This window comes from Rhinoderma darwinii, chromosome 1 (assembly GCF_050947455.1).
Source record: "Rhinoderma darwinii isolate aRhiDar2 chromosome 1, aRhiDar2.hap1, whole genome shotgun sequence".
In the NCBI taxonomy this organism is placed as follows: domain Eukaryota; kingdom Metazoa; phylum Chordata; class Amphibia; order Anura; family Rhinodermatidae; genus Rhinoderma; species Rhinoderma darwinii.
The window spans coordinates 451,004,250-451,031,714 of NC_134687.1; the positions used below are offsets into that span (position 1 = coordinate 451,004,250).

General features: G+C 43.0%; 2 protein-coding genes across 2 annotated transcripts in view; one reads left to right on the plus strand and one right to left on the minus strand.

Annotated features, from left to right (window-relative positions):
- Positions 1 to 643: 643 nt before the first annotated feature.
- C1H22orf15 (chromosome 1 C22orf15 homolog) lies at positions 644 to 7,602 on the minus strand. The gene is made up of 5 exons (XM_075854197.1): positions 7,352 to 7,602; positions 6,984 to 7,070; positions 3,975 to 4,097; positions 3,083 to 3,157; positions 644 to 1,144 (listed from the first exon to the last, which is right to left on the minus strand). The coding sequence occupies exons 1-5, from the start codon at positions 7,374 to 7,376 to the stop codon at positions 999 to 1,001; spliced, it is 456 nt and encodes a 151-aa protein (XP_075710312.1). The 5' UTR covers positions 7,377 to 7,602; the 3' UTR covers positions 644 to 998.
- Positions 7,603 to 22,676: 15,074 nt separating this feature from the next.
- The window catches only part of LOC142657153 (immunoglobulin lambda-1 light chain-like), a 542,745-nt gene continuing 537,956 nt past the window's right edge, over positions 22,677 to 27,465 (plus strand). The window contains exons 1-2 of the mRNA XM_075832205.1: positions 22,677 to 22,741; positions 22,857 to 23,169. Of these exons, the coding sequence (XP_075688320.1) occupies positions 22,699 to 22,741; positions 22,857 to 23,169 (356 nt within the window). The 5' untranslated portion in view covers positions 22,677 to 22,698. The remainder of the gene's footprint in view (positions 22,742 to 22,856; positions 23,170 to 27,465) is intronic.

Consider the following 27,465-nt stretch of genomic DNA (forward strand, 5'->3'; position numbering starts at 1 on the left):
CGGTTTAGAGTGCCTATACTGACTCCTGTCCACCGCCAAAAGGGCCTACACTGGGTATGTATGTAAGCATCACAACAGAATCCTGGAGCAATGGAAGAAGTTGTCCTGGTTTGATGAATGACATTTCTTTTACATCATGTGGACATCCGGGTGCATGTGTGTTGCTTACCTGGGGAGGAGATGGAACCAGGATGCACTATAGGAAGAAGGCAAGCAAGCAGAGGCAGTGTTATTCTCTGAGCAATATTCTGCTGGAAAACCTTGGGTCCAGGTATTCATGTGGATGTTACTATGACACATACTACCTACAGTAAACATTTTTGCAGACCCAGTACACCCCTTCATAGCAATGGTATTCCCTAATAGCAGAGGCCTCTTTCAGTGGGATTATGTGTCCTGCCACACTGAAAACATTGTTCAGGAATGGTTTGAGGAAGATAACAAAGAGTTCAAGGTGTTGAGTTGCCCTCCAAATTTCCCAGTTCTCAATACGATCGAGCATCTGTAGGATGTGCTGAAAAAAACAAGTCTGATCTATGGAGGTCACACCTCACAACTTATAGGACATAAAGGATCTGCTGGTAAACATCCTCTACAACCTCTTTATTGTTACAAACATAATTCTATATTTGAATATATGACGAGCCAAAAATTATGACTTAACCAAATATGCACTTTACAGTTTATGGGCAATATAATAATGACTATATTTAATCTCGAGATAAAAAATTGGGACTTATTTTTCAAACAACGAAAAAATACAGTGCAATTATGTAACTTGTTGATCTGCAAAATGAATAAAACATAATACCTCAGACCAAAAACAATATGATGTTACAATAATGAACTTCTGGGATAAAGGCAAGGATATCATCCTTCTAGTGGTTGACGTGTCCAATCTGAGTTCATACTCCCCAAGAAATTGCAAATTTGCTGTGTGAGTTACTACTGCTCAGGAGTTTGTTGCTGCATGTTTACTTTATGGCTGGTTTCGTTTTTCAGGTCAGCCTGTTCTTTTGCTGAGGAGTTGCTCTTGTTTTTGTTGGAGAAGAAAAAGGGGTTTCCTTGGGGGTTCGAACCTTCTTTTGAACAGAATTACGCCACTTATCTCGAACATGGGGATTAGAGAGCTTCTGCAAACGTTCTGCGTAAAAAAAGAATAATATTTGCTGATCTTGACATGTACTTGACTTAGTTTCATTAAGGATTCAATTGAGTGACTTTATTTTATTATATATATATATATATATGCATTAGAAAGCTGTCCGTTATAACCATATCTACCAAGGTCAGAAAAAGTCCTGATCCTTGTTTTCCCATTTAGGAGCAGTCAAGGAGCTCTTTGCCTGGCCCTTTAGACATTGGCTTGTTATCCAGTTCCGTTGAAGTTCACCATTGCGGCAGTATTGGGGATGTGGCTTTAAGGCCATGTTCACACGGCATATGTTCAGGATGAAAAATACAAGGCTAATTGTACGGCCTCTAAATCCAGATGTATTTGGAGCTGATTTTCAAAGCATGTCAATGGGAAATATCAGCTTGTAAAAGTGAAACTGCAGGCGTATTTCAAGTGTATTTCTGAGCGTTATACGAGCGTTTTACGCTCTGAAATACATTTAGAAAATGTGTGAACATGGCCTTAAGGCGCAAGAAATTCAAACGATTCCTTAAGTTTTCTGCCGTTTTGTTTTGTTTAGTAGTATTGACTAGCTATGCCACATTCCTTAACGTGTGTGCGACATGCTGGGTAATGTGTATGCCACACTAGAATTACATACTGGTTTCCATATAGCATATACAGTACACTCCATGTATGGGCGAATTCCATCAAAATCTAATGGAATTAAGATCTAATGTCTGCGGCAAGGTGTAGTATCTGCCAAATACTGCTCTTGGCTCTTGTCCCCCTACATTTACTATAACTGTGCCGTTACTGGTATTAATAATGAATGACAAATCTTCAAGTAGAAAACTATTTGTGTCTTTCCAAACAAAAAGCAGACCTTTTTTTTTTATTATTCCTGGACATCCCCTTGAACTTATTTCTGTTGTAGAGAAAAATATTACTGTCAGGGAGAGAAAAAATTCTTGCTGGTGCCCCCCCCCCCCTATTTAACCAGCAATCCACAATATACAGCTGGATCCTAGATGCCATATCATCTGGAATTAAAAGTGCTGGTTGTCCACTTGTGCTACCAGCCATTAAACTGAATGTAAATAGAACCATTGGAGATCTGGTGATGTCATCCATTGTGCACTGAACATATTTAGCTGGCTGCTCAGCAAACATCATGTATAAGAATCCATTTTTTGGGGTAGTGTGAAAGAATCTTAAGTGTTTTTTTTGTTATAGCTGTTAGATGTATTATCATTTAATATAAACGGGTTGCCCATGGTAAGATATTAAATTACTATATCACGCAAAACATATAATTTTTTTAAATTGGAATGCTTCTGTGTCTAGCTATTTCTGCTACATACTTTTAATGGTACCCCCTGATGTTTTTGTTATTCTTTCTCAGAATGCCTACCTAGTGTGTCTTGTGCCGGAGGTCACAATTGCCCAGTAGCTCATTCCCACTGCCTGAATCCTCTTGTACTTGGGTAGTGGAGTAATTCCTGGTATTGTGCTAGCCAGACAATAAGAATCGGTGCACCAGAAAAGTTTTTTTTTCTCACTGGCCCTGAATACAATAGGTGGACGTTCTGAAAGGAAATCAAAAGAATACCAAGGGGCGCCATAACAAGTTTGTAACAATATCTAGACGCAAGCATCTTCTTTTTAAGTGATTCCAGTTGAAATATTGTGTTTTTTTTTTTATTCCCGTAAATGAACAGGGAAAAATTATATTTAATTGTGGGACAGCCCCTATAATTGTTTCCTTGCACTGAAGGGTAGCTCTCCTTGTCAGCATTATCAGCAGCTCAGACACAGAGTATATTGTTTGTACATAGGAATTTAAAGACAGAACATTGTTTGGATTTTTGGAATCTATAAATTGCGTCCCCCCTCCTCAATGGCGCCCTAAGCGGTTATCTACACCTTGTCCCAGCCCTGCATAATTGTACGATTCCTCCTTACCTGCTAACTCTGGATGACGTTTCCACAGATTCTCTAGCAAAGACTCATAACGCGCTGGCTCAGATCCTTCACCACCTACAAATTTAAAGAGTAAAAATAAGAAAAGGTAAAAAGTTAGTTGCTCTATGTCTGAGGTTGAGCAGTTCCTTTTTACAGAAGCTGAAATTGGTGTGAAGCTTTGTCATTGCCGCATTTCTGTAGGAACATCCTACTGATTGCATATCACTGCGTTCTTGAAGAATAAATATCACAAAGATTAAATTATTCACAATTCTCTGCTGATGGATCCTTTGGACCTTTGCCCATGTACCCAACCTTGAAGGGGTCTCTTCAAATATTTCACTGTTGCCGCTAGTAATAAAGGAAACAAAGACTAGAGTAATGGGTAGACCCCTTTTCTTTGTATCTGTCAGATATAAACATGTCATTACATTTAGGGTATGTGCACACACACTAATTACGTCCGTAATTGACGGACGTATTTCGGCCGCAAGTACCGGACCGAACACAGTGCAGGGAGCCGGGCTCCTAGCATCATACTTATGTACGATGCTAGGAGTCCCTGCCTCTCTGCAGGACAACTGTCCCGTACTGTAATCATGTTTTCAGTACGGGACAGTGGTCCTGCAGCGAGGCAGGGACTCCTAGCATCGTACATAAGTATGATGCTAGGAGCCCGGCTCCCTGCACTGTGTTCGGTCCGGTACTTGCGGCCGAAATACGTCCGTCAATTACGGACGTAATTAGTGTGTGTGCACATACCCTTACATTAAAAGTTTTATAGTGTTTTTTTTTTTTATATTAGAACAGTTTCCTCTTATTGCTCAGTTGATATATGATATAACATAGGAGGTACCATTCGGGAAAATAAATTCTGCATTTTTCTACTTACGGATAATTTTGACCAGAACATACGACTGTCGTTCCTTTAGGTAGTTAGTAGCAATGTCTTGGGATCCTTCAAGATCACTGAGATTTATTAGGTTTCCAGACTCATCCAGGAGATCAATGGAAACTAAATAATAAACATATGTAAAAATGTGTATGTTATGGAATATAGAGCAGGACACAACAGTGATATAATTACTATAGACACAAGTTAGGCCCCATGCACACGACTGTCGTTTTTATCTGTAATTACGGAACCGTAATTACGAATAATTTATGGACCCATTCATTTCTATAGGCCACGGACACCGTTACGCATATTTACGAATGTGTGAGTCTATGGGTGCGTGCAAAATTGTGGTCGGCTACGGATGGGCATCCATAGCCGTCCATAATTGAAGAAGTGTTGCTATGCAACAGATATGCGGATGACTTGTGGATGACTACCGTATTTGCAGTCAGTAAAAAACAATACGGTCATGTGCATGAGGCCTTACTGTTCTATTATATTTCAGGATATGGATGTTTTAATGGTCTATGATTGATGTAATGGAGTTAAATAATGATTAGCATTTCTTTGGACAAGTAAACTTACTCTTCAAACCTATACAGTTCTGGAAGAATAGGTATGGTTTAAATAGAAAATACAGCATAAAATCATCCATTAGTTAAAAACGCATAATATAGATTAGCTTATACTAAACCAGCAATTTTCCTAAAGAGATGTGCACTCCTTTATGGTAGAAGTGGAGGCTCTGGCATAATCTGCATGTTAACAATAGAGCGAATACCCGCCTGGCAGGAATGGAAGGCTCGATATTCAGATTTTGTGGCTGAGCTATTGCGATTTGTACGCAGTCTCCAAAGGGATTTTCGTTCATTTGTTTCCCTGAAAGCATATTATCAGATTTTAGCACCTTCATTTTATTATATAATTTGGATATATAAAGATACGTACATGTAAATTACCCCAAAAAATTGAAATCACAGGCAGATACAATTTTCGTGAATTTCCTTATGGCAACACATAATGTGACTCAGTAGTTTGTATGACCCCCCACATGCCTGTTTGCAGTCCTGACAACGTCTGGGCATGCGCCTGATAAGTCAAATGGTGTCCTGGGGGGGGGGGGGGGGTCTCCTCCCTGATCAGGGCATTAGTGAACTCCTTGACAAACTGTGGTGCTACTTGGCGGCATCAGATTCATTGATTCACAATGTCCCAGAGGTTCTCAATTGGATTCAGGTCTTAGGGACGTGAGGACCAGTCAATCGCATCAATGCCTTCATCATCCATGAACTGCCTACACACTCGGGCCACATGAGGCTGGGCATTGCTCTGCACCAGGAGGAACCCAGGGGCCATTGCACCAGCATATGGTCTGACAATGGCTTTGAGGATTTCATCCCAGTACCTAACAGCAATCGGGACCCTCCAAGGTTATGCCTCCCAGACCATCACTGACCCACCGGCAAATCGGTCATGCAGGATGATGTTGCAGGCAGCATAATGTTCACCACGGCATCTCCAGACTCTTTCACATCTGTCACATATGTTTATTGTGAACCTGCTCTCATCTTTAACGAGAATGGGACACCAATGGTGGACCTTCCAATCCTGGAGTTGTATGGTGCTGGGCGGTGAGCACAGGTCCCAATACAGGACGTCGGGCCCTCATGCCACCCTCATGGAGTCTGTTTCTGATAGTTTAGTCAGAAGCATGCACACCAGTAGCCCGCTAGACGTAATTATGTAGGGCTCCGACAGTGCTCTTCTGATCCTTCTTTCACATAGGAGCAGATACTGGTCCTGCTCATGGGTTGATGCCCTTCTGCGACCCGATCTGGCTCTCCTCCTGTATCAGCCCATGTCCTGGTATCTGCTCCATGCTCTTGAGACTGTGCTGGGAGATACAGCAATGTTCTTACAATGGCACGTATGGATTTGCCATCCTGAAGGAGCTGGACTACCTGTGCATCCTGAATGGGCTGTAGGTACCGCCTCATGCTACCACTAGTGACAAGGACACTAGCAAAACTGGAGAAGAATCAGTCAGGAAGGATAAAGAGAGAGGAATTCTCTGTGGCTTTTGGGGGGTTTTCTTGCTGATGTTTCTTTATTGCACTTGTTTTCACTTTTATTTGTACCAAAGCAGGAGAAATTGATTCAGAAATAGATATCCGCGAAGTTTAATTTACTTGGGGTCATACTGTAATGTCTAAGTGGTCCCTTAATTTTTTTGAGCAGTGTACTTTTATCATCCACAAATATTGTAGTGTCATCCCCAAAGACAAATACACAGAGTTTCAAAATGGAGTTTAGTGAATTGGGCAAGTTTTAGGATTGATCTGGGTCACGGTTGGATTGTCGCATTAGAGGACCAGATGTTCCTACAGTGGAATCAGGTTATAGTGTTATACTTTTGTTGATGTGGCCCGAGTGTGCAGCTATAAAAGCAGAACTAAACATGTTTTGTATGGCTGTAGTGTAGACCCTCAATTAAGGTAACTCGGCCTGATCTAGAGCCTTTGCAAAACAAAATCCCAGACATCTCCTAGAGACAGCTAAAAGGTATAATTAGGCGAGCCTATCAGCTATATTTATTAAATGTGTACAATCCATGCGAATCCTCTTTTGTTAAAACCTGTCTGTCACTATTATCCATTGTAAACAGTAGGTTTCCGGGGGGAATGAATATTAGTATCAGTTAAGATCCAATTCTACATCAATACTTAAAGGGGTTGTCCAGAATTAGAAAAAAAGGGTCTGTTTTTTTTCTAGCAACAGCGCCACATCTGTCCATGACCTGTGTCTGATATTGCAGCTCATCTGCATTCAAGTAAATGTTGCAAAGCTGCAATTCCAGACAAAAGCTTAGACCCCTGTTTCTAGAAAAAATCCTGGACAACCACTTTATAGAGTTCCTTGAGCAGCTTTCCTCTGAATATTGGTTTTGCTTACAAACGTTGAACCTCATAATCTTTCTTCTGTATCAACAGTAACATTACTCACCCTCAGGTCCACACTGGCATTTATCTCTCAAGCTTTCTGCCAAATTGACAACCTTGCAGTTGGGATTCAATAAAATCTGATGATCAGCTGAAAAACATCTTATGGTTAGATTATGGCATGGTAAACAGCGTCTGTATTTTGCAGATTGGTCTAGAAAGGCAGCAAAGGATTTGATTTAGGTAATAAATATAAAGGAGTGAATTGCTAATAATACTGTACTGATTTCTGTTTCTTATACTTTGCTTATATTCTCTCTCAAGCCCCCACAGTATGGTCTGGACATTGCTCTGTTAAGATGCATTTTGTGTTGTGACCCTTGACTAACATAGCACTTAAGAAAAAGCTCAAATTAAAAATAAATGTCTTACCTCCAAATTTCACAGTGATAAACATTTTCCACGGTTTTAATCTCTCACAAATACTAGTTTTATATCCGCGACGTGTTTCTATTATTACAATTTTCAGTTACTCAGGCTGCACCGTGCTTTCTTCTAAGGTTCTGGAACAGTGAGAAAACAACAGGGTTGCTCTTCCAGTTCATTGTTTAACTGGCTCAGCTCAGCTCAGCAGAGAGGCTTTTTGTCTTGGTATCTAAGAAGCAAGAAAAGCTTGTGCCAAGAGGCATATAATTATCCCCTAGGAGTTTTACAATGATACAATGGGCGGAAGATGTTGCACTTGTCATTAATTCTCAACCAACACACGTCTGAAGGCCCTATTTTACGGACCAATGATCGGGCAAACAAGCGTTTATATGAGCGTTCGTACCCGATCATTGCCCTGTGTAAAAATCATCGTTGTCGGCAGCACATCTCCCTGCCGACATGATGGAAATGTATGGGGACGAACGATCGGAGTAATGATTGCACGTCCACATACATAAGCAATCAGGGGCGTAGCTAAAGGCTCATGGGCCCGGGTGCAAGCATTCAGCTTGGGCCCCCCTATCCCTCCCCAACACCACCATCATCAGAACCCTGCGCGCGCCTATGCCCAGACGCTTTGCACAACAGCCCCCACAGTATAATGCCCCCACACAGTATAATGCCCCATACAATATAATGCCCCCATGACAGCCCCATACCGTATAATGCTCCCCATATCAGCCCCCACAGTATAATGCCCCACATAGCTGCCCCCATACAGTATAATGCCCCCCATACAGTATAATGCCCCCATATGAGCTTCCCATACAATATAATGCCCCCATATGAACTCCCCATACAGTATAATGCCCCTCCATATCAGCTCCCCATACAGTATAGTGCCCCCATACAGTATAATGCCTCCCATATCAGCTCCCCATACAGTATAATTCCCCTCCATATCAGCCCCCCATACAGTATAATGCCCCTCCATATCAGCTCCCATACAGTATAATGCCCCCATATGAGCTCCCCATACAGTATAATGCCCCCATATGAGCTCCCCAAACAGTATAATGCCCCCCAGTATCAGCCCCCCATACAGTATAATTCCCCCATATCAGCCCCCATGCAGTATAATGCTCCCCCATCTTATCAGCCCCCGGGAGATATTAGCCCCCCATGCAGTATAATGCCCCCCATATCAGCCCCATACAGTATAATGCCCCCATATGTGCATAATAGAAAAATAGCATAATTACTTACCTATCCCCGTTCCTTTGCCTCCTCCGGTGTGTGCTATGAGTGACTTTGGCGCAGACAGGAGCGATGATGTCGCTACATCCCGCCTGCCTGCATCGAGTCGCTCAGGTCACAGTGAATGCTGGAGCAAGGAGGCATCAGCTCCTTGCTCCAGCATTGAAGGGAATCGGGACCTCGGTGAGTGACTCACGACCCCCCGGAGGTCTTCACACGACCCCCCAGGGAAACGCAACTCACGGTTTGTAATGTATTGTGTTGTATTGTACAGTTTGCGGTGGAGAGAGGAGGGGGGCTGTAATTTAACGGGCCCCCCCCTCCACCGCAAACAGCACAACACAACAAGTTATGAGCAATTTTATATTTATGCAAATTAGATTTTCAATGGACAACTGGGCGTGTTTTCTCGTTTTACCAACTGGGCGTGTATTGTGTTTTTACCAACTGGGCGTTGTGAATAGAAGTGTATGACGCTGACAAATCAGCATCATACACTTCTCATCGTTCCCACACAGCTTCTTTCACTGCAGACACACAGCGTGACATCACCCACAGGTCCTTCAACCTTGGCGTCGGAGAAAGAAGATACATCGGCTCCAGGCGTCCAAAAGGTTAATATGCTCGTCTCTAGGGAGTTTGCTATGCACCAAACCTGTTCAAATGTGCCTACGCGTTTCTGACACGTCTGTGTCCTTATTCATGCATGCCATGAATAAGGACACAGACGTGTCAGAAACGCGTAGGCACATTTGAACAGGGCTTACTGCTATCCTTCACCCAACATTCATTCCTGTACTCTGCCACAGAACTACTCTATATAGTTCTATTATTTTTATCTTTGTTATACCAATAAAATTGGAACAGGAGTTCCTTTTTAATGCACACCCAGCGCTGGATCTTGGTTCTGTTTTTTCTTCCCATGGTAGCCTAAGGTTAGACTTTGCAACCAAGTAAGCTGGTTTGACCTCAAAGGTTTACAAAATCAGATGGAGTAGCATTGGATCCATTGCAGGGAGCAAACCATGTGTAAAAAAATAAAGTGGAAATACTTGGGTTATACACATTACCTATCAAGCATAAAAAGCAAATATCTGATGAAAACATTCTTATCTTCTCAAATCCCTGAGTAAAGGGTACAATATGAATTAGACCGTATTGGAAATACCTGAGGTAAGGAGGGTCATACTCATGAAATAACAATATATTACATCAGAAGACCAATATAATATAAAACAAGAAGTCAACAAACTTAGAGTTTATGACATTTCAAGCAATACTTAGCTATCCTGAAAAACTTAGACGACTACAGGACAGCCAGAGTCTTAGCGTGGTGGCAGATTTGTAGTAGTTCTGCCCTCCGGCGGACCCTTCCGAGTCCATGTTCTGATCGGACGCTGGGGAAGTGATGACGGCCTGCCCTCATACACTGGAGGGATCCCCTCAACACGTAGAATGGCCTCACCTTCAGCATTCGTTTTTATCAGGAAGTCCTTTGAATTGATCTGGAATGCAAAGGAGAAGGGGAATCCCCATCTATATTTTATCTGGCCTTTTTGGAGTGCAAGCGTGAGAGGCCTGAATTGACGCCTCTTACCCAGAGTGGTCGGAGCTAGGTCAGCATATATGCGCACAGTAGGATCCAAACCCGGGAGAGCAGATAATCGTCTAGCAGCGGACAGAATCATATCTCTGGCCTCAGGGTAATGAAGCTTTAGCACCACATCCCAATGGAGATTTGGATACTTAGGTTTAGCAAGGGCACGATGGATTCTATCGATGCGGAAGGTTAATGTATCAGTTTGAGCTTTAAACAGAGTGAGAGACGTTTATTGTAGTGCTGTAACATTTTCAGGGAGACCCATGATTCTCAAGTTGGCTCGCCTGGACCTATTTTCACGGTCTTCTAATTTGAGTTCCAGCTGATGTATTTGAGACTCATGATCATTGAGTAATTGGCGGTCTTCTGTTACAGCATCTACCAGCTCATCCGCTTTATCCTCCACATCAGACACTAGCTGTGCCATATCCTGAAACTGTTTGGTAAATTCAGCCACCACTTGTTGTAATTCCTCTCTGAACAAGGATTTAATTCTGGAGAATAGGTCAGGATTGGGGTCCTCTGTGGATGAGGCAGAAGGGCTCTTAGGAGCAGAGACTTTGGTTGCTGAGTCAGAGGAGCAGGCGGGTGATCCTGGATTCGGCATATTGCCCGAAACCCTCTGGGAGCGAAAGATCTCAGGAATAGTTTGGCTAGGTGTGTTAGATTCATGGAGACCCTCTTGCGGCTTCTGGTCATAGCGCTCATGTAGATAAGAATGTTAAGAAGTCGATTTACATTTCAAGTAAAATCAGTATTGCTTGTTCCCTGGGTGGTATGGAGCTCATAGGGATATCATGCCATCCTGAAGCTCACACAAATGCATTCCCCAATGAAACGCGTTAGTGGCCGGCAAGTCACATTAGTGGAAGAGCAGTAAGCAGAGTGAACAAAGATTCCATAAATTCCATGGAGCAGCACAATGAATTATATTTTATAGCGACAGCCGCGAATGTAGAGATATGTCCCAATTAGCAGTAGGCAGTGAGAGGCCCCTATATCGGCAACTTCCTTAAATTTAGGCCGTGGCTTCTGTGCGCGGACTAGGCCGCAACTTCAAAAATACTGCAGTGACCGCTGAAATGTATAGAAGCAATGTCTGGGCTACTGTTGCTAGGTGTAGGAGCCCCAATAAGCAGCAGGATGGCGGTAAGAAACTCTGTTCCCGCACTTTCCTTAAATTTAGGCCGCGACTTCAGATCGTGGACTAGGCCGCAATATGGAAAACTTTGGGGTAGGTAGGGTTTCTTAGGAGCAGAGACTTTGGTTGCTGAGTCAGAGGAGCAGGCGAGTGATCCTGCATATTGCCCGAAACCCTCTGGGAGCGAAAGATCTCAGGAATAGTTTGGCTAGGTGTGTTAGATTCATGGAGACCCTCTTGCGGCTTCTGGTCATAGTGCTCATGTAGATAAGAATGTTAAGAAGTCGATTTACATTTCAAGTAAAATCAGTATTGCTTGTTCCCTGGGTGGTCTGGAGCTCATAGGGATATCATGCCATCCTTTTCCAGCCTAATAATACGAGCCTACGGCCACCCCAGTGCCTGGCCATCACTTCAGATGCTCAGGTACAGGATCGTACCTGACTCTTCCCGGCACCCCTGGTAATAGTAATAGTGAGGGGGTTAGTGTTAGCCTCTCCACCAGCTAACACTAAACCCCGCCTTAGTAATGGACACTGTCTATCAGACAGACACCATTACTAAGGCAGTAGTAATATAGTTAACCCCTTCCCGCTCCTTGACGTACTATTACGTCATGGCAGCTGTATCGTTCACGCTCCATGACGTAATAGTACGTCACGGGAGTAACGGCCGTTTCGGCCGTCCTCCCGACACATACAGGAGCTGTGACGCTGCTGTCTTGTTCAGCAGCTGTCACAGCTCCTACAGCGGGGACCGATCGCTGTGTCCCCGCTGATTAACCCCTTAAAAGCCGCGTTCTATAGAGATCGCGGCTTTTTAGGGGTTAAGCTGCCATCGCCGGCCTGCTACGCGATAGCGGCCGGCGATGGTGACTATGGCAACCGGACACCAAACAATGGCGTCCGGCTATGCCATAGACGGAAGCCTAGTGGGTCCTGACAACGTCAGGACCCACTATGCTTGCTGTCAGTGAGTAGCTGACAGTTCTAATACACTGCACTACGCATGTAGTGCAGTGTATTAGAATAGCGATCAGAGCCTCCTGCCCACATGTCCCCTAGTGGGACAAAGTAATAAAGTTAAAAAAAAGTTACAAAAAAATGTGTAAAAATAAGAAAATAAAAGATTTAAAAGTAATAAAAGTAAAAATCCCCCCTTTTCCCTTATCAGTCCTTTATTATTAATAAAAATATATAAACAAACAAATAAACTATACATAATTCGTATCGCCGCGTCCGTAACGGCCTGAACTACAAAATTATTTCATTATTTATCCTGCACGATGAACGCCGTAAAATAAAATAATAATAAACCTTACCACAATCACAATTCTTTGGTCACTTCACCTCCCAAAAAATGGAATAAAAAGAGATCAAAAAGTCGCATGTACCTAAAAATGGTACTGATCGAAACTACAGTTCGTTACGCAAAAAATAAGTCCACGCACGGCTTTATTGATGGAAAAATAAAAACGTTATGGCTCTTAGAATAAGGTGACACAAAAAGTGAATGATTGTTTACAAAACGTATTTTATTGTGCAAACGCCATAAGACATAAAAAAAAACTATAAACATATGGTATCGCCGTAATCGTATCGCCCCGCAGAATAAAGTGAATATGTCATTTATAGCGCATGGTGAACGCTGTAAAAAAAAAAGAATAAAAAAACAATAGTAGAATTGCTGTTTTTTAGTCACCACGCCACCTAAAAATAGAATAAAAACTGATCAAAAAGCCGCATGCACCCCCAGAAAACTACAATGGATTCCTCAAGGGGTCTAGTTTCCAAATTGGGGTCACTTTTGGGGGTTCCCAATGTTTTGGCACCACAAGACCTCTTCAAACCGGACATGGTGCCTAATAAAAAAGAGGCCTCAAAATCCACTAGGTGCTCCTTTGCTTCTGAGGCCGCTGCTTCAGTCCATTACCGCCCGAGGGCCACATGTGGGATATTTCTAAAAACTGCAGAATCTGGGCAATAAGTATTAATTTGCGTTTCACTGATAAATCCTTTTGTGTTATAAAAAAAATGGTATAAAGAGGATTTTCTGACAAAAAAAATAAATGTAAATTTCACCTCTACTTTGCTCTAAATTCCTGTGAAACACCTAAAGGATTCATAAACTTTTTAAATGCTGTTGTGAATACTTTGAGGGGTCTAGTTTCTAAAATGGGGTATTTCATAGGGGTTTCTAATATATGGGCCCCTCAAAGCAACTTCAGAACTGAACTGGAACTTAAAAAAATAAATAAATGAGGCAATACTTCGCTTCTTACATTATACTGATAATGCGCCGTGCCGACCCCGAGATGACCCCAGTTTTGACCGTTTGTATAAACGGAGACCCCTATTAGACCATTCCAGTGCCCGGTTTTCCCCAGCATACACCCCGAGAAGTGTATTTCTATTGATGAGTCCCTGGTACATTTTAAAGGGAGGGTTCAATTCCGCGAGTACCTGCCGGGTAAGAGGGCAAGGTATGGCGTGAAGATGTATAAGCTGCGAGAGTGCATCAGGGTATACCTACAGGTTTAGGATATATGAAGGAAAGGCCACCCCCAAACCAGACTGCATCCTGGACTACAATAGGTACATGGGAGGGGTGGACTTGTAAGATCAAGCCCTGAAGCCCTACAGCGCTATGCGGTGTGGTATAAGAAGCTGGCCGTGCACATCATACAGATGGCTTTGTACAATGCGTACGTGCTACGTCGATGTGCAGGCCAGACGGGAACTTTCCTGGAATTTCAAGAGGTGATTATCAAGAACCTAATCTTTAGGGACCAAGAAGGGGGGCCACACGCATCGTACCAGGGCGGCAACACTTTCCAGGGGAAGTTCCCCAAACTGGCAAGAAGGGAAAAAGTCAAAAGAGGTGTAAAGTCTGCTATAAGAGGGCGATAAGGGATGACACAATATATCAATGTGACACGTGTCCCGAATAACCAGAGCTCTGTATGAAAGAGTGTTTTAAAATTTATCATACATCCCTTGGTTTATAATTTACCCCAATTTTACTCACCCTGATGCCCTCCACACAGCTTATCCCCCCTCGTCTTTCCCCTCTGAGCCCTGCTGTGTGCCCAGGCAGCTGAGAACAGCCACATGTAGGGTATTGCCATAACCAGGAGAACCCACATTACAGTTTATGGGGTGTAGGTCTCCGGTCAAAATGCTCACTACACCTCTAGATGAATGCCTTAAGGGTGTAGTTTTTAAAACGGGGTCACTTCTTGCGGGTTTCAACTGTACTGGTACCTCAGGGGCTTCTGCATACATGACTTCGCACTAGAAAATCCCCAGTAGGCCAAATGGTGGTCCTTTCCTTCTGAGCACTCCCATGGGCCCAAACGGCAGTTTATCACAACAAATGGGGTATTGCCGCACTCAGGACAAATTGGGCAACAAAATGGAGTATTTTATTTCTTGTGAAAATAAGAATTTTTGAGCTAAAATTACATATTATTGGAAAAAATATATATTTTTTTAATTCCCAGCCAAATTCAAATAAGTTCTGTGAAGAAACTATGGGGTCTAAATGGTCACATTACCCATAAATGAATTCCTTGAGGGGTGTAGTTTCCAAAATGGGGTCACTTCTGGTGGGTTTCCATTGCTTTGATACCTCTGGGGCTCTGCAAATGCGACATGGCAGCCGAAAACCAATCCAGCAAAATCTGGACTCCAGAGAACACACAGCGCTCCTTCCCTTCTGAGGCCTCCCATGGGCCCAAACGGCAGTTTATTGCCACAAATGGGGTATTGCTGCACTCAGGAGAAATTGGGCAACAAAATTGAGCATTTTGTTCCCTGTGAAAATAAGAAATTTTGATAAAAAATTACATCTTATTGGAAAAAATGTCATTTTTTTAATGTCACAGCCCAATTGAAATAGGTGCTGTGAAAAAACTGTATGCTCAAAATGCTAACAACAACCATAAATGAATTCCTTGAGGGGTGTAGTTTCCAAAATGGGGTCACTTTTGGTGGGTTTCCATTGCTTTGATACCCCTGAGGCTCTGCAAATGCGACATGGCACCCGAAAACCAATCCAGCAAAATCTGGACTCCAACAAACATATAGCGCTCCTTTCCTTCTGAGCCCTCCCATGGGCCCAAACGGCAGTTTATCACCACAAATGGGGTATTGCCACACTAAGGACAAATTGGGCAACCAAATGGGGTATTTTGTTCCCTGTGAAAATAAGAAATTTTGATCACAAATGAAATTTTTTTGGAAAAAATGACATTTTTTTCATTTCACAGCTCAATTCAAATACGTGCTGTGAAAAAACTGTGCGGTCAAAATGGTAACAACAACCATAAATGAATTCCTTGAGGGGTGTAGTTTCCAAAATGGGGTCACTATTGGGGGATTCCTACTGTTTTGGCACCTCAACACCTCTTCAAACCTGGCATGCTGCCTAAAATATATTCTAATAAAAAAGAGGACTCAAAATGCACTAGGTGCTTCTTTGCTTCTAGGGCTTGTGTTTTAGTCCACGAGCGCAGTAGGGCCACATGTGGGACATTTCTAAAAACTGCAGAATCTGGACAATACATATTTAGTAGTGTTTCTCTGGTAAAACCTTCTGTGTTACAGAAAAAAAAAATGAATAAAATTGAAATTCCGCAAGAAAAATGAAATTTGCAAAGTTCACCTCCACTTTGCTTTAATTCCTGTGAAATGCCTGAAGGGTTAAAAAACTTTCTAAATGCTGTTTTCAATACTTTGAGGGGTCTAGTTTTTAAAATGGGGTGTTTTATCAGGGTTTCTAATACATAGGCCCCTCAAAGCCACTTCAGAACTGAACAGGTACCTTAAAAAAAAGGCTTTTGACATTTTCTTAAAAATATGAGAAATTGCTGTTTATGTTCTAAGCCTTGTAACGTCCAAGAAAAATAAAAGAATGTTCAAAAAACGATGCCAATCTAAAGTAGACATATGGGAAATGTCAACTAGTGACTATTGTGGGTTGTATAATTGTCTGTTTTACAAGCAGATGCATTTAAATTCTGAAAAATGCAATTTTTTCAAAATTTTCTCTAAATTTTGCAATTTTTCACCAATAAACACTGAATATATCGACCAAATTTTACCTTGAACATGAAGCCCAATGTGTCACGAGAAAACAATCTCAGAATCGCTTGGGTAGGTTTAAGCATTCCCACGTTATTACCACATAAAGTGAAATATGTCAGATTTGAAAAATGGGCTCTGAGCCTTAAGGCCAAAACTAGGCTGCGTCCTTAAGGGGTTAAAAGAAAACAGACACAGAAAAAATATTTTCTTGAATATTTTATTGAAATAAGACCCCCTACACAACCCTCGTTAACCAATTTATTGAAAATAAAAACACTGTCATCGAAGTAGTCCTCGAATCCGACGTAGTCCAATGACTGAACCTGTACAAAAAAAAACATTAGTAACATTAATAAGTAAAAAAGCAAAACCATTATCATACTTGCCTTCCTGGGTCTGTGACAGTTAACTAAGCAGTGACAGCTCTTAGCTGCCATTGGTCCATTTAGATAACACTTGTCAGGAGCGGGGCAATGACTGTATTAGGGTATGTTCACACAAACTATTTACGGACGTATTTCGGGCGTTTTACGCCTCGAATTACGTCCGAAAATACGTCTCCAAACCGCCGGCAAACATCTGCCCATTGAAATCAATGGCGTTACGATGTTCTGTGCACACGGGCATTTTTTTTACGCGCCGCTGTCAAAAGACAGAGCATATAAAGACGCCCGCATCAAAGAAGTGCATGTCACTTCTTGAGACGTAATTGGAGCCGTTTTTCATTGGCTCCATTGAAAAACAGCTCCAATTACGTCCGGAATTGCCGCCGCGAAAAACGCGAGTACGAGCAATTACGTCTGAAATTCAGGAGCTGTTTTCTCCTCCGTAATGGACGCTGCCGTGTGAACATACCCTTACACTGCCACAGCCCCACTCACTACATTCATGTATAAGGGTATGTGCACACACACTAATTACGTCCATAATTGACGGACTTATTTTGGCCGCAAGTACCGGACCGAACACAGTGCAGGGAGCCGGGCTCCTAGTATCATACTTATGTACGATGCTAGGAGTCCCTGCCTCGCTGCAGGAAAACTGTCCCGTACTGTAATCATGTTTTCAGTACGGGACAGTTGTCCTGCAGCGAGGCAGGGACTCCTAGCATCGTACATAAGTATGATGCTAGGAGCCCAGCTCCCTGCACTGTGTTCGGTCCGGTACTTGCGGCCGAAATACGTCCGTCAATTACGGACGTAATTAGTATGTGTGCACATACCCTAACAATAATAAGCCGCAGCCATTTTTCAGATTTTCAATTTAATTTTTTCCTCCCCACATTCCAAAAGCCATAACTTTTTTATTTTTCCGTCGATATAGTCCTATGAGGGCTTGATTTTTGCAGTAATGAGTTGTAGTTTTTCATGACACAATTTATTATACCATATAATGTACTAGGAAACGGGACAATAATTATTTGTGGGGTAGAAAATGAAAAAAAAAAACAGCGATTCCTCCATTGTATTTTTGCGCTTAATTTTTACGGAATTCACCATGCAATTAATATAAAGCTACTATGTGTAGTAGAGCTGTGTGTGTATTAGAGCTGTGTGTGTGTGTCTGTGTAGCAGAGCTGTATGTGTGTGTGAAGCAGAGCTGTGTGTGTGCATGTGTGGCAGAGCTGTGTGTGCGTGTGTGGCAGAGCTGTGTGTGTAGCAGAGCTGTGTGTGCGTGTGCGGCAGAGCTGTGTGTGTAGCAGTGCTGTGTGTGTGTCTAGGAGAGCTGTGTGTGTGTATGTGTAGCAGAGCTGTGTGTGTGTCTGTGTGTGTGTAGCTGTGTGTGTTTGTGTGTGGCTGAGCTGGCAGTGTGTGCGTGTGTAGTAGAGCTGTGTGTGTGTGTGTAGCAGAGCTGTGTGTGTAGTGTGCGTGCGCAGCAGAGCTGTCTGGTGTAGTGCGCGCGCGCAGCAGAGCTGCGTGTGCAGTTTGCGCAGCAGAGCTGTGTCCTATTTTTGTGCAGCGGAGTGTGCACGGGCACCGCTGAACCTTCATTGTCGCTTATCAGCTGTTTTGAAGAATCAGCGGCGAGCACCCCCCCAAACACACAAATCCCCCCAAACATGCAACTGCACAACAAACAACCCCCCACTGTTCTTTTTTACGCAACACGTTTTTAAAAAAACGCTTGCTTTCCTATTGATGTAAATGGGAAGCTTAATCAAGCGTTTGACGCTTTTTTCGCTTGTCTTTTGACGCATTTTGTGTGCACTTTTTGGCGCATAATTAGGACTCCCTTTGACTATGGGTAAATTTGGCACGTTTTACGTGCAAACGAATTGACTCGACACTTCTTTATTTACACAACGCGTTCTTTAAAAACGTGTATGTAAAACAGCACGTTGTATGTACTAACTGCGCACTTTACCAATTATCTAAATGAAAAGTGTAATCAAGTGTTTTTTGATGTGGTTCTTGGCACGTAAAATGCACCAAAAAAACACATCAAATACACACCGTGTGAACCTGTCAATTGAAAAGTCATTCACTTCACTTTCATCATTCTTGACGGCGTTCTGTTCCGACGGGCCTTTTTTTTACACCTCATTTTCAAAAAATGGCACGTAAAAAGATGCTCGCGAAAAAGAAGTGCATGTCACTTCTTGGGACGTTTTTAGAAAAACGCGAGTTTGATTAAAAAACGTCTGAAAATCAGGAGCGGTTTTCCCTTGAGAACAGCGCCGTATTTTCTGACGTTTTTTTTGTAAATGTGTGAACATACCCTAAGGTAATAAGGGTATGTTCACACGCAAACTCAAAGACGTCTGACAATACGGAGCTGTTTTCAAGGGAAAACAGCACCTGATTTTCAGCCGTTTTTTTGCGCCGTTTTTTATGGCCGTTTTTGGAGCTGTTTTCAATAGAGTCTAACAGTACGCCGTTTTTCCCATTGAAATCAATGGGCAGATGTTTGGAGGCGTCCTGCTTCCGATTTTTCAGACGTTTTTCAGCCGGTTACGGCCCGAAAAACGGCCAAAAATAAGCCGTGTGTACATACCCTTAGCCTTCTGGTGTGTCCCATAGCTTCTACCAGCTGCATTGTGACAGCTCTCCCAAAATAGGAGCCGGACACTGCTTAGCAATTTGAAGACACCTTTTCCTGGCTTGTAGCCAAAAATAGGGAGGGGGGGGGGGGGTGAGATTCCCTCCCACATCTTCAGCAGCTGTGAGTCAGGTTGCTTTACCTTATTCACCTTGCTGTAATTTTTGGAAGTGCTCCCTCTGGTGGCCGCTATAGGAGAACCTGTAAAATTATTATTTCATTTTTAATACATCCCAACATGTGGAAGAAAAAAAAAATACAGCAAAAAACTTAAAAAATATAATAAGTAGCTTACTTTAAAAAAAAATGTTTCATTCACGACACATTCCCTTTAACTCTATTCTGCGGGTCAACACGATTACAGTGATACCAAATTTATAGAGTTGTTTTTCTTTATTTTACTACTTTTACAAGGAAAAGACTAACTGTGAAAAATAAAATACAGTTTGTGTCGCCAAATTCTGAGCGCCATAACTTTTATTTTTCCGTCGATTAAGTGGTATGAGGGCTTATTTCTTTTGGGATAAGCTGTAGTTTTTAATGCTACCATTTTGGGGTACATGTGAAGTTTTGATCACTTCTTCCATTTTTTGTGGGAGACGAGGTGACCAAAAAAACAGCGATTCTGGCAATTTCATTTTGTTTTTTTTTCGGCGTACACCATGCGGATTAAATAATGATATATTGTAAGGGTATGTTCACACACACTAATTACGGACGTAATTCAGGCGTTTTTGCCCCGAATTACGTCCGAAAAATGCGGCTTGAAAGCGTTGACAAACATCTGCCCATTGAAAGCAATGAGCTGACGTTTGTCTGTTCACACGAGGCGTATATTTACGCCCCGCTGTCAAATGACGGCTCGTAAATAGACGCCCGCGTCAAAGAAGTGGCCTGTCACTTCTTGGGGCGTAATTGGAGCCGTTATTCATTGACTCCAATGAAAAGCAGCGCCAATTACGTCCGTAATGGACGCGGCTTTCAAGCGCCTGCACATGCCGTTACGGCTGAAATTACGGGGATGTTTTCTCCTGAAAACATCCCCGTAATTTCAGCCGTTACGGACGCTGTCGTATGAACATACCCTAACTGTTCAGACTTTTATGAATGCGGCAATACCAATTATGTTTATTTATTTATTTTTTTACAATGCTTTAGGGGGAAAATGTTTTTTTTTTAACTTTTCATATTTTTTTTTGTACATAAAAAACCCTTTATTTAACAGATTTTTACATTTTTATTAGTTCCCCTATGGGACTTTAACCAGCCATCATTGGAACGCTTGCACTATTTACTGCAATACTAATGAATTGCAGTATATCATCTTTATGACAGGCTTTTATTAAGCTCTTCCAGAGGCCCCCTGGCTGCCATAGCAACCATTGGCACTCCGTGATCGCATCGCGGAGGGCCTATGAGCTGTTATAGGGGGACGCCCCCCTCTTTCTACATATTTAAATGCCGCGGTTGCTATTGACCGCAGCATTTAATGGGTTAAACGAGCGGGATCGCACAAGAGCGTGATCCTGCTCGTTACTGTGGTCATGGAATATCTAGGAGGGAAGAAATTTCATGAACTGAGTTGTTGCTACGGTGGCATCCTATTACAGTACCATGCTGGAATTCATCTGTTTGAAATGACCCATTCTTTCAAAAATGTTTGTAATGACAGACTACATGGCGAGATGCTGCATTATATACACCTGTGGCAATGGGACAGAATGACACACCTGGATTAACCCCTTCCCGACATTTGACGTATCAATATGCCAAAGTCGGGTAGGGGACGTATGGAACGGGCCAGTGTCGGCTGTATACTACAGCCGACACTTCAAAGTAATGAGCAGGATCGTGCTCGAGCGCAATCCCGCTCGTTTAACTTGTTAAATGTCGTGGTCAATAGCGACCGCAGTATTTAAATCGTTAGAAAGAAGGGGGCGACCCCCTCTAACAGCTCATCTCTTTTTATTACATTTTTTGGGAGGTGAAGTGACCAAACAATTGTGATTCTGGTACGGTTTATTATTATTTTCTTTTATGGCGTTCACCGCGCAGGATAAAAAACGAAATAATTTTGTAGTTCAGGCCATTACGGACGCGGCGATACCAATTATGTACAGTTTATTTGTTTATTTATCTGTTTTTATTAATAATAAAGGACCGATAAGGGAAAAAGGGGGATTTTTACTTTTATTACTTTTAAAACTTTAATTTCTTATTTTTACACAACTTTTTTTTACTTTTTTACACTTTTTTACTTTGTCCCACTAGGGGACTTGAGGGCAGGGGGTCCTGATCGCTTTTCTAATACACTGCACTACATGCATAGTGCAGTGTATTAGGGCTGTCAGCTACTCACTGACAGCAAGCATAGTGGGTCCTAGGCTTCTGTAGATGGCATAGCCGGACGCCATTACTAGGCGTCCGGTTGCCATAGCAACCATCGCTGCCCGCTATCATGTAGCGAAAAGTCGATGGTGGTTTAACCCCTAAAAAGCCGCGATCGCTATTGAATTAAGTTATGGCTCTTGGAATTTGGTGACACAAAATAAATTTTAGTTTTTACACTTAGGTTTTTATTTGTAAAAGTAGTAAAATATAGAAAAAACTGTATATATTTGGTATTGCCGTAATCGTATTGACCCGCAGAATAAAGCTAACATGTTGTTTTAATTGCACAGTGAATTCCGTAAAAAACGACGCGCAAAAAACAATGGAGGAATCGCTGTTTTTTTATTTTTTACCCCACAAATAATTTTTCCCCGTTTCGTAGTACATTATATGGCACAATAAATGGTGCTACGAAAATCTACAACTCATCCCACAAAAATCAAGCCCTCATAGTACTATATAGACGGAAAAATAAAAAAGTTATGGCTTTTGAAAGTGGGGAGGAAAAAACAAAAATGAAAATCTGAAAAAGGGCTGCGGCGGGAAGGGGTTAATAGGTGTGTCCCAATACTTTTGCCCATTTAGTGTATGTTTTGTGCGGACACATATGTATTGTATATTATATATTGCTTTCTTTATTAACTGAATTACTGTAAATAGATATATTACACATGGGTGTAGCTATACAAAATCATATACATAACCACTCACAATAGAGAAATGTATATCTGTAGGTTTTGCATAATGGGAGGCGCAAAGATCTGTTTATAACAGTCAGATCCCAGTGAATAGATTCAGCTCAACTGCGTAGCTGTCTCCTGTCTCCTGGGGCACCATGGTCAAGTTGCAGAGCCTTTTCTTGTTCATCTTCATAGTTGGTGAGAGAAATTTTACATACAAAATACCAGATTCCCTGAGGAACTGTGGGGACTACAGCATCATTATTCTGTAATCTTGTCATTATACTATAAGTGTGATCTTTATTTCTTACAGAGTCCCAGGCACAACACTCTGTGACACAGGAACCGTCAATAACAACTTCTCCTGGAAAAAACGTCAGGATTTCATGTACTTTGGGAGGAGGTCTAACTGTGGCCTCAAACAGGGTGGTGTTTTACCAGCAAAAGGAGAACAAGGTCCCCAGATATATACTATATTATTACACTGAGTCCAGCAATGGCAAGGGGCAAGATGTTCCATCACGTTTTGTGGGGTCTGCCAGTGGTAATATAGGTTATTTGAGTATAAATGGGGTTCAGCTGGAGGATGATGCTGTCTATTACTGTGTGACATGGACTGGTAGCCAATGACACAATGACAGAACATTATAAGGAAGTAAAACAGAAACCTACAAGTACAATCTGTACATTCTCCTGTCACAAATGACAATTACTTCATTCTGAACATTGCCTTATTGCTCATTTGGTGCAGCCCTATTTACTGAATTTTGGAGTAGTTGTGCAGCACTGTTCCTTGGGCACATTACTTACTCAAAGGACTTATTCACAGGAACGTGGAATACGTCCGTGTGACGGCCGTTAAAACAACGGCCGTCACACTGACGCATGTATTTTAATGGGGCCATTCACATGGCCGTTGTTTCAATGGACCGTGTGAAGGGTCCGTTGAAAAATGGAAGATGTTTTCACGGATCCCTCGATAGACTCAAGTCTATGGGTACCCGTGAGAACAGGTCCCGCGTGGGGGGCAAGTTGTACGTGAAAAACGGTTGTTTTTCACGTCTGAGTTTCCCCACGTTCGTCTGAATTCGGCCTAACTGCTACTCACCTGTGGCAGTCACTGGCAAATGCTACATACATAATTCTACCACTCCTAAAATTTCTACTCCTGTGAATATGTGGTCTGCATTGCTTTCTATGGCCTTTAACCCTTCCCTGCCATGGATAAACTCACTTCCCGGAAGTAATGGGCTTTCCTAGGCAGGGGCATGACTGTCATGACATGGCTACAACTGTCCATAATGAGCCAAAAATCGTGACTAGATCCATTTTATGGGATAGGGCTTTAAATTTAAACCATCTTATACCCATTGGGACGTTGATAGTTTACAGGGCTCTTTGAACCTGCAAGTGGCTCTCAAAGATCGGGCAGCATGATTATGGTTAGTGACCATGATCATGTCTCAGGGACAAGGGCGGATTATAATGAGGGCTATCTGGGCAAGTGCCCAGGGCCCGAGGCTGGAAGAGGGCCCAGTTCGCCCCGGTTCTCCCGTGCCGACTGTTAAAATTACAGCCAGTTCAAAGAACCAGAGTGAAGCGGGACCTCTCACCGAATTGTATCCGCATCCTTAGGATGTGGATACAATTGCTTACTTTAGCGCTCTCGAGATAGGGAACTATCCGTTCCCTTCCTCCCATTCGGTGATTTACTAATGACACAGTCGGCGCGATTATGTCATCACGCCGACTGCGCCGTTACGCTGGATGACGCCGTCTGGTCTCTGACCACTCCTGCGTCGCTGGAGGAAGGCAAGGGGGCAATAGCCACAGGGGACATTATCTACAGAGGGCAACTGTAACTGGCGCTATCTACTTGGGACATTATCTACATAGGGCATTGTAACTGGCGCTCTCTACAGGGGACACTATCTACAGAGGGCATTATAAATGGCGCGATCCACAGGGGACATTATCTACATAGGGCATTGTAACAGGCGCTATCTACAGGGGACATTATCTACAGAGGGGATTGTAACTGGCGCTATCTACAGGGGACATTATGTACAGAGGGCATTGTAACTGGCGCTATCTACAGGGGGCATTGTGACTGGTGCTATCTACAAGGGGCATTGTAACTGGCACTATGTACAGGGGGCATTATCTACAGAGGGCATTGTAACTGGCACTATCTACAGGGGGCATTGTGACCGGCCCCATCTACAAGGGGCATTATCTACAGAGGGCATTGTACCTGGCACTATCTACAGGGGGCATTGTGACTGGTGCTATCTACAGGGGGCATTGTTAGTGTGTGATGTTTTACTCTACAGTGTTTGACACAATTTAATTCATGGGCACAGTGTATAATACTATTATTTTCAGGGGTGCAGTGTGTAGTACTATTATATTCAGGACGCAGTGTATGGTAGTTTTATATTCAGGGGCACAGTGTATGGTACTATTGTATTCAGGGGCGCAGTGTATAGTTGGCGCGATCCACAGGGGACATTATCTACAGAGGGCATTTTAATTGGCGCGATCTACAGGGGACATTATCTACATAGGGCATTGTAACTGGCGCTATCTACAGGAGACATTATCTACAGAGGGTATTGTAACTGGCGCTATCTACAGGGGACAATATCTACAGAGGGCATTGTAACTGGCGCTATCTATAGGGGGCATTGTGACTGGTGCTATCTACAAGGGGCATTGTAACTGGCACTATGTACAGGGGGCATTATCTACAGAGGGCATTGTAACTGGCACTATCTACAGGGGGCATTGTGACCGGCCCCATCTACAAGGGACATTATCTACAGAGTGCATTGTAACTGGCGCTATTTACAGGGGGCATTATCTATAGAGGGCATTGCAACTGGCGCTATCTACAGGGGGCATTGTCACCGGCGCTATCTACAGGGGGCATTGGGACTGGCCACATCTACAAGGGGCATTATCTACAGAGGGCATTGTACCTGGCACTATCTACATTGTGAATTGTGACTGCTGCTATCTGCAGGGGGCATTGTTAGGGTATGTGCACACACACTAATTACGTCCGTAATTGACGGACGTATTTCGGCCGCAAGTCCCGGACCGAACTCAGTGCAGGGAGCCGGGCTCCTAGCATCATACTTATGTACGATGCTAGGAGTCCCTGCCTCTCTGCAGCACAACTGTCCCGTACTGTAATCGTGTTTTCAGTACGGGACAGTAGTTCCACGGAGAGGCAGGGACTCGTAGCATCGTACATAACTATGATGCTAGGAGCCCGGCTCCCTGCACTGAGTTCGGTCCACTACTTGCGGCCGAAATACGTCCGTCAATTACGGACGTAATTAGTGTGTGTGCACATACCCTTAGTGTGTGATGTTTTACTCTACAGTGTTTGACACAATTTAATTCATGGGCACAGTGTATAATACTATTATATTCAGGGGTGCAGTGTATAGTACTATTATATTCAGGGCGCAGTGTATGGTAGTTTTATATTCAGGGGCACAGTGTATGGTACTATTGTATTCAGGGGCGCAGAGTATAGTACTATTATATTCAGGGGCACAGTGTATAGTACTATTATATTCAGGAGAACAGTGTATAGTACTATTATATTCAGGGGCACAGTGTATAGTACTATTGTATTCAGGGGCACAGTGTATAGTACTATTATATTCAGGAGTACAGTGTATAGTACTATTGTATTCAGGGGCACAGTGTATAGTACTATTGTATTCAGGGGCACAGTGTATAGTACTATTATATTCAGGGGTGCAGTGTATATTACTATTATATTTTGGGGTGCAGTGTATAGTACTATTATATTCAGGAGCACAGTGTATAATACTATTATATTCAGGGGCACAGTGTAAAGTACTATTATATTCAGGAGTACAGGGTATAGTACTATTATATTCAGGAGCACAGTGTATAGTACTATTATATTCAGGGGCACAGTGTATAGTACTATTATATTCAGGGGCACAGTGTATAGTACTATTATATTCAGGAGAACAGTGTATAGTACTATTATATTCAGGTGCACGGTGTATGGTACTATTGTCAGGGGCGTAGCTAGGGGGGGCAGGCGGGGCACGTACCCCGGGCGCAGCTCAGAGGGGGGCGCCAGCGCCACCTCCTCCTGCAATATAATTGTACCTGTGTTGCAAAGACACAGGTACAATTAGAAGCAATGAATGACCGGGCACGTTCCGTGCCCGTCCATTCAGCGCCTTTCCACGAATGGAGCAACTGGTAGCTTTTGTACCAGTGAAGCTTCCGTCGATGAAAGACGCTGATTGACAGGGAAAGTCATCCTGCCCAGCCAATCAGCGCCTTTCATAGACGCTGTGTTCAACCCCCTGGAGACCTGCGCAGAAGAGAGCAGGTCTCCATGGCTGCCGGACGGCGTGGGAGCGGGAATAAGGTGAGTTTGAATATGTTTTATTTTTTTTAAATTGTAATAGAAGTGTGCGGCTGTATATACAGGGGGGACGACTTTGTCTACACGGGGGGGGGCCTTTATCTACGGGGGGGGGGGCTTTATCTACGGGGGTGTCTATCTACAGGGGGACTATATCTACAGGGGGGCTATATCTACAGGGGTGGGCTATATCTACAGGGGTGGGCTATATCTACAGGGGGTCCTTTATCTCCGGGGGGGGGGACTTTATCTACGGGGGGTGTCTATCTACAGGGGGACTATATCTACAGGGGGGCTATATCTACAGGGGGTGGGCTATATACAGGGGGACTATATCTACAGGGGGGCTATATACTGGGGTGGGCTATCTATGGAGCACCATATACAGGGATGGGCTATAGCTACAGGGGGGGCTATATAGTGTAGATAGATAGCCCACCCCAGTATATAGCCCCCCTGTAGATATAGCCCCCTGTAGATATAGCCCCCCTGTAGA

Bases quoted from the DNA above. Each gene is read 5' to 3' on its own strand.
- C1H22orf15 (XM_075854197.1), bottom strand. From the start codon at position 7,376: ATGTTTATCACTGTGAAATTTGGAG. The intron at 7,071-7,351 runs GTAAGACATTTA...GATGTTTTTCAG, and splicing joins TATCACTGTGAAATTTGGAG to CTGATCATCAGATTTTATTG. The intron at 4,098-6,983 runs GTGAGTAATGTT...TTTATTATTTAG, and splicing joins ATGCCAGTGTGGACCTGAGG to TTTCCATTGATCTCCTGGAT.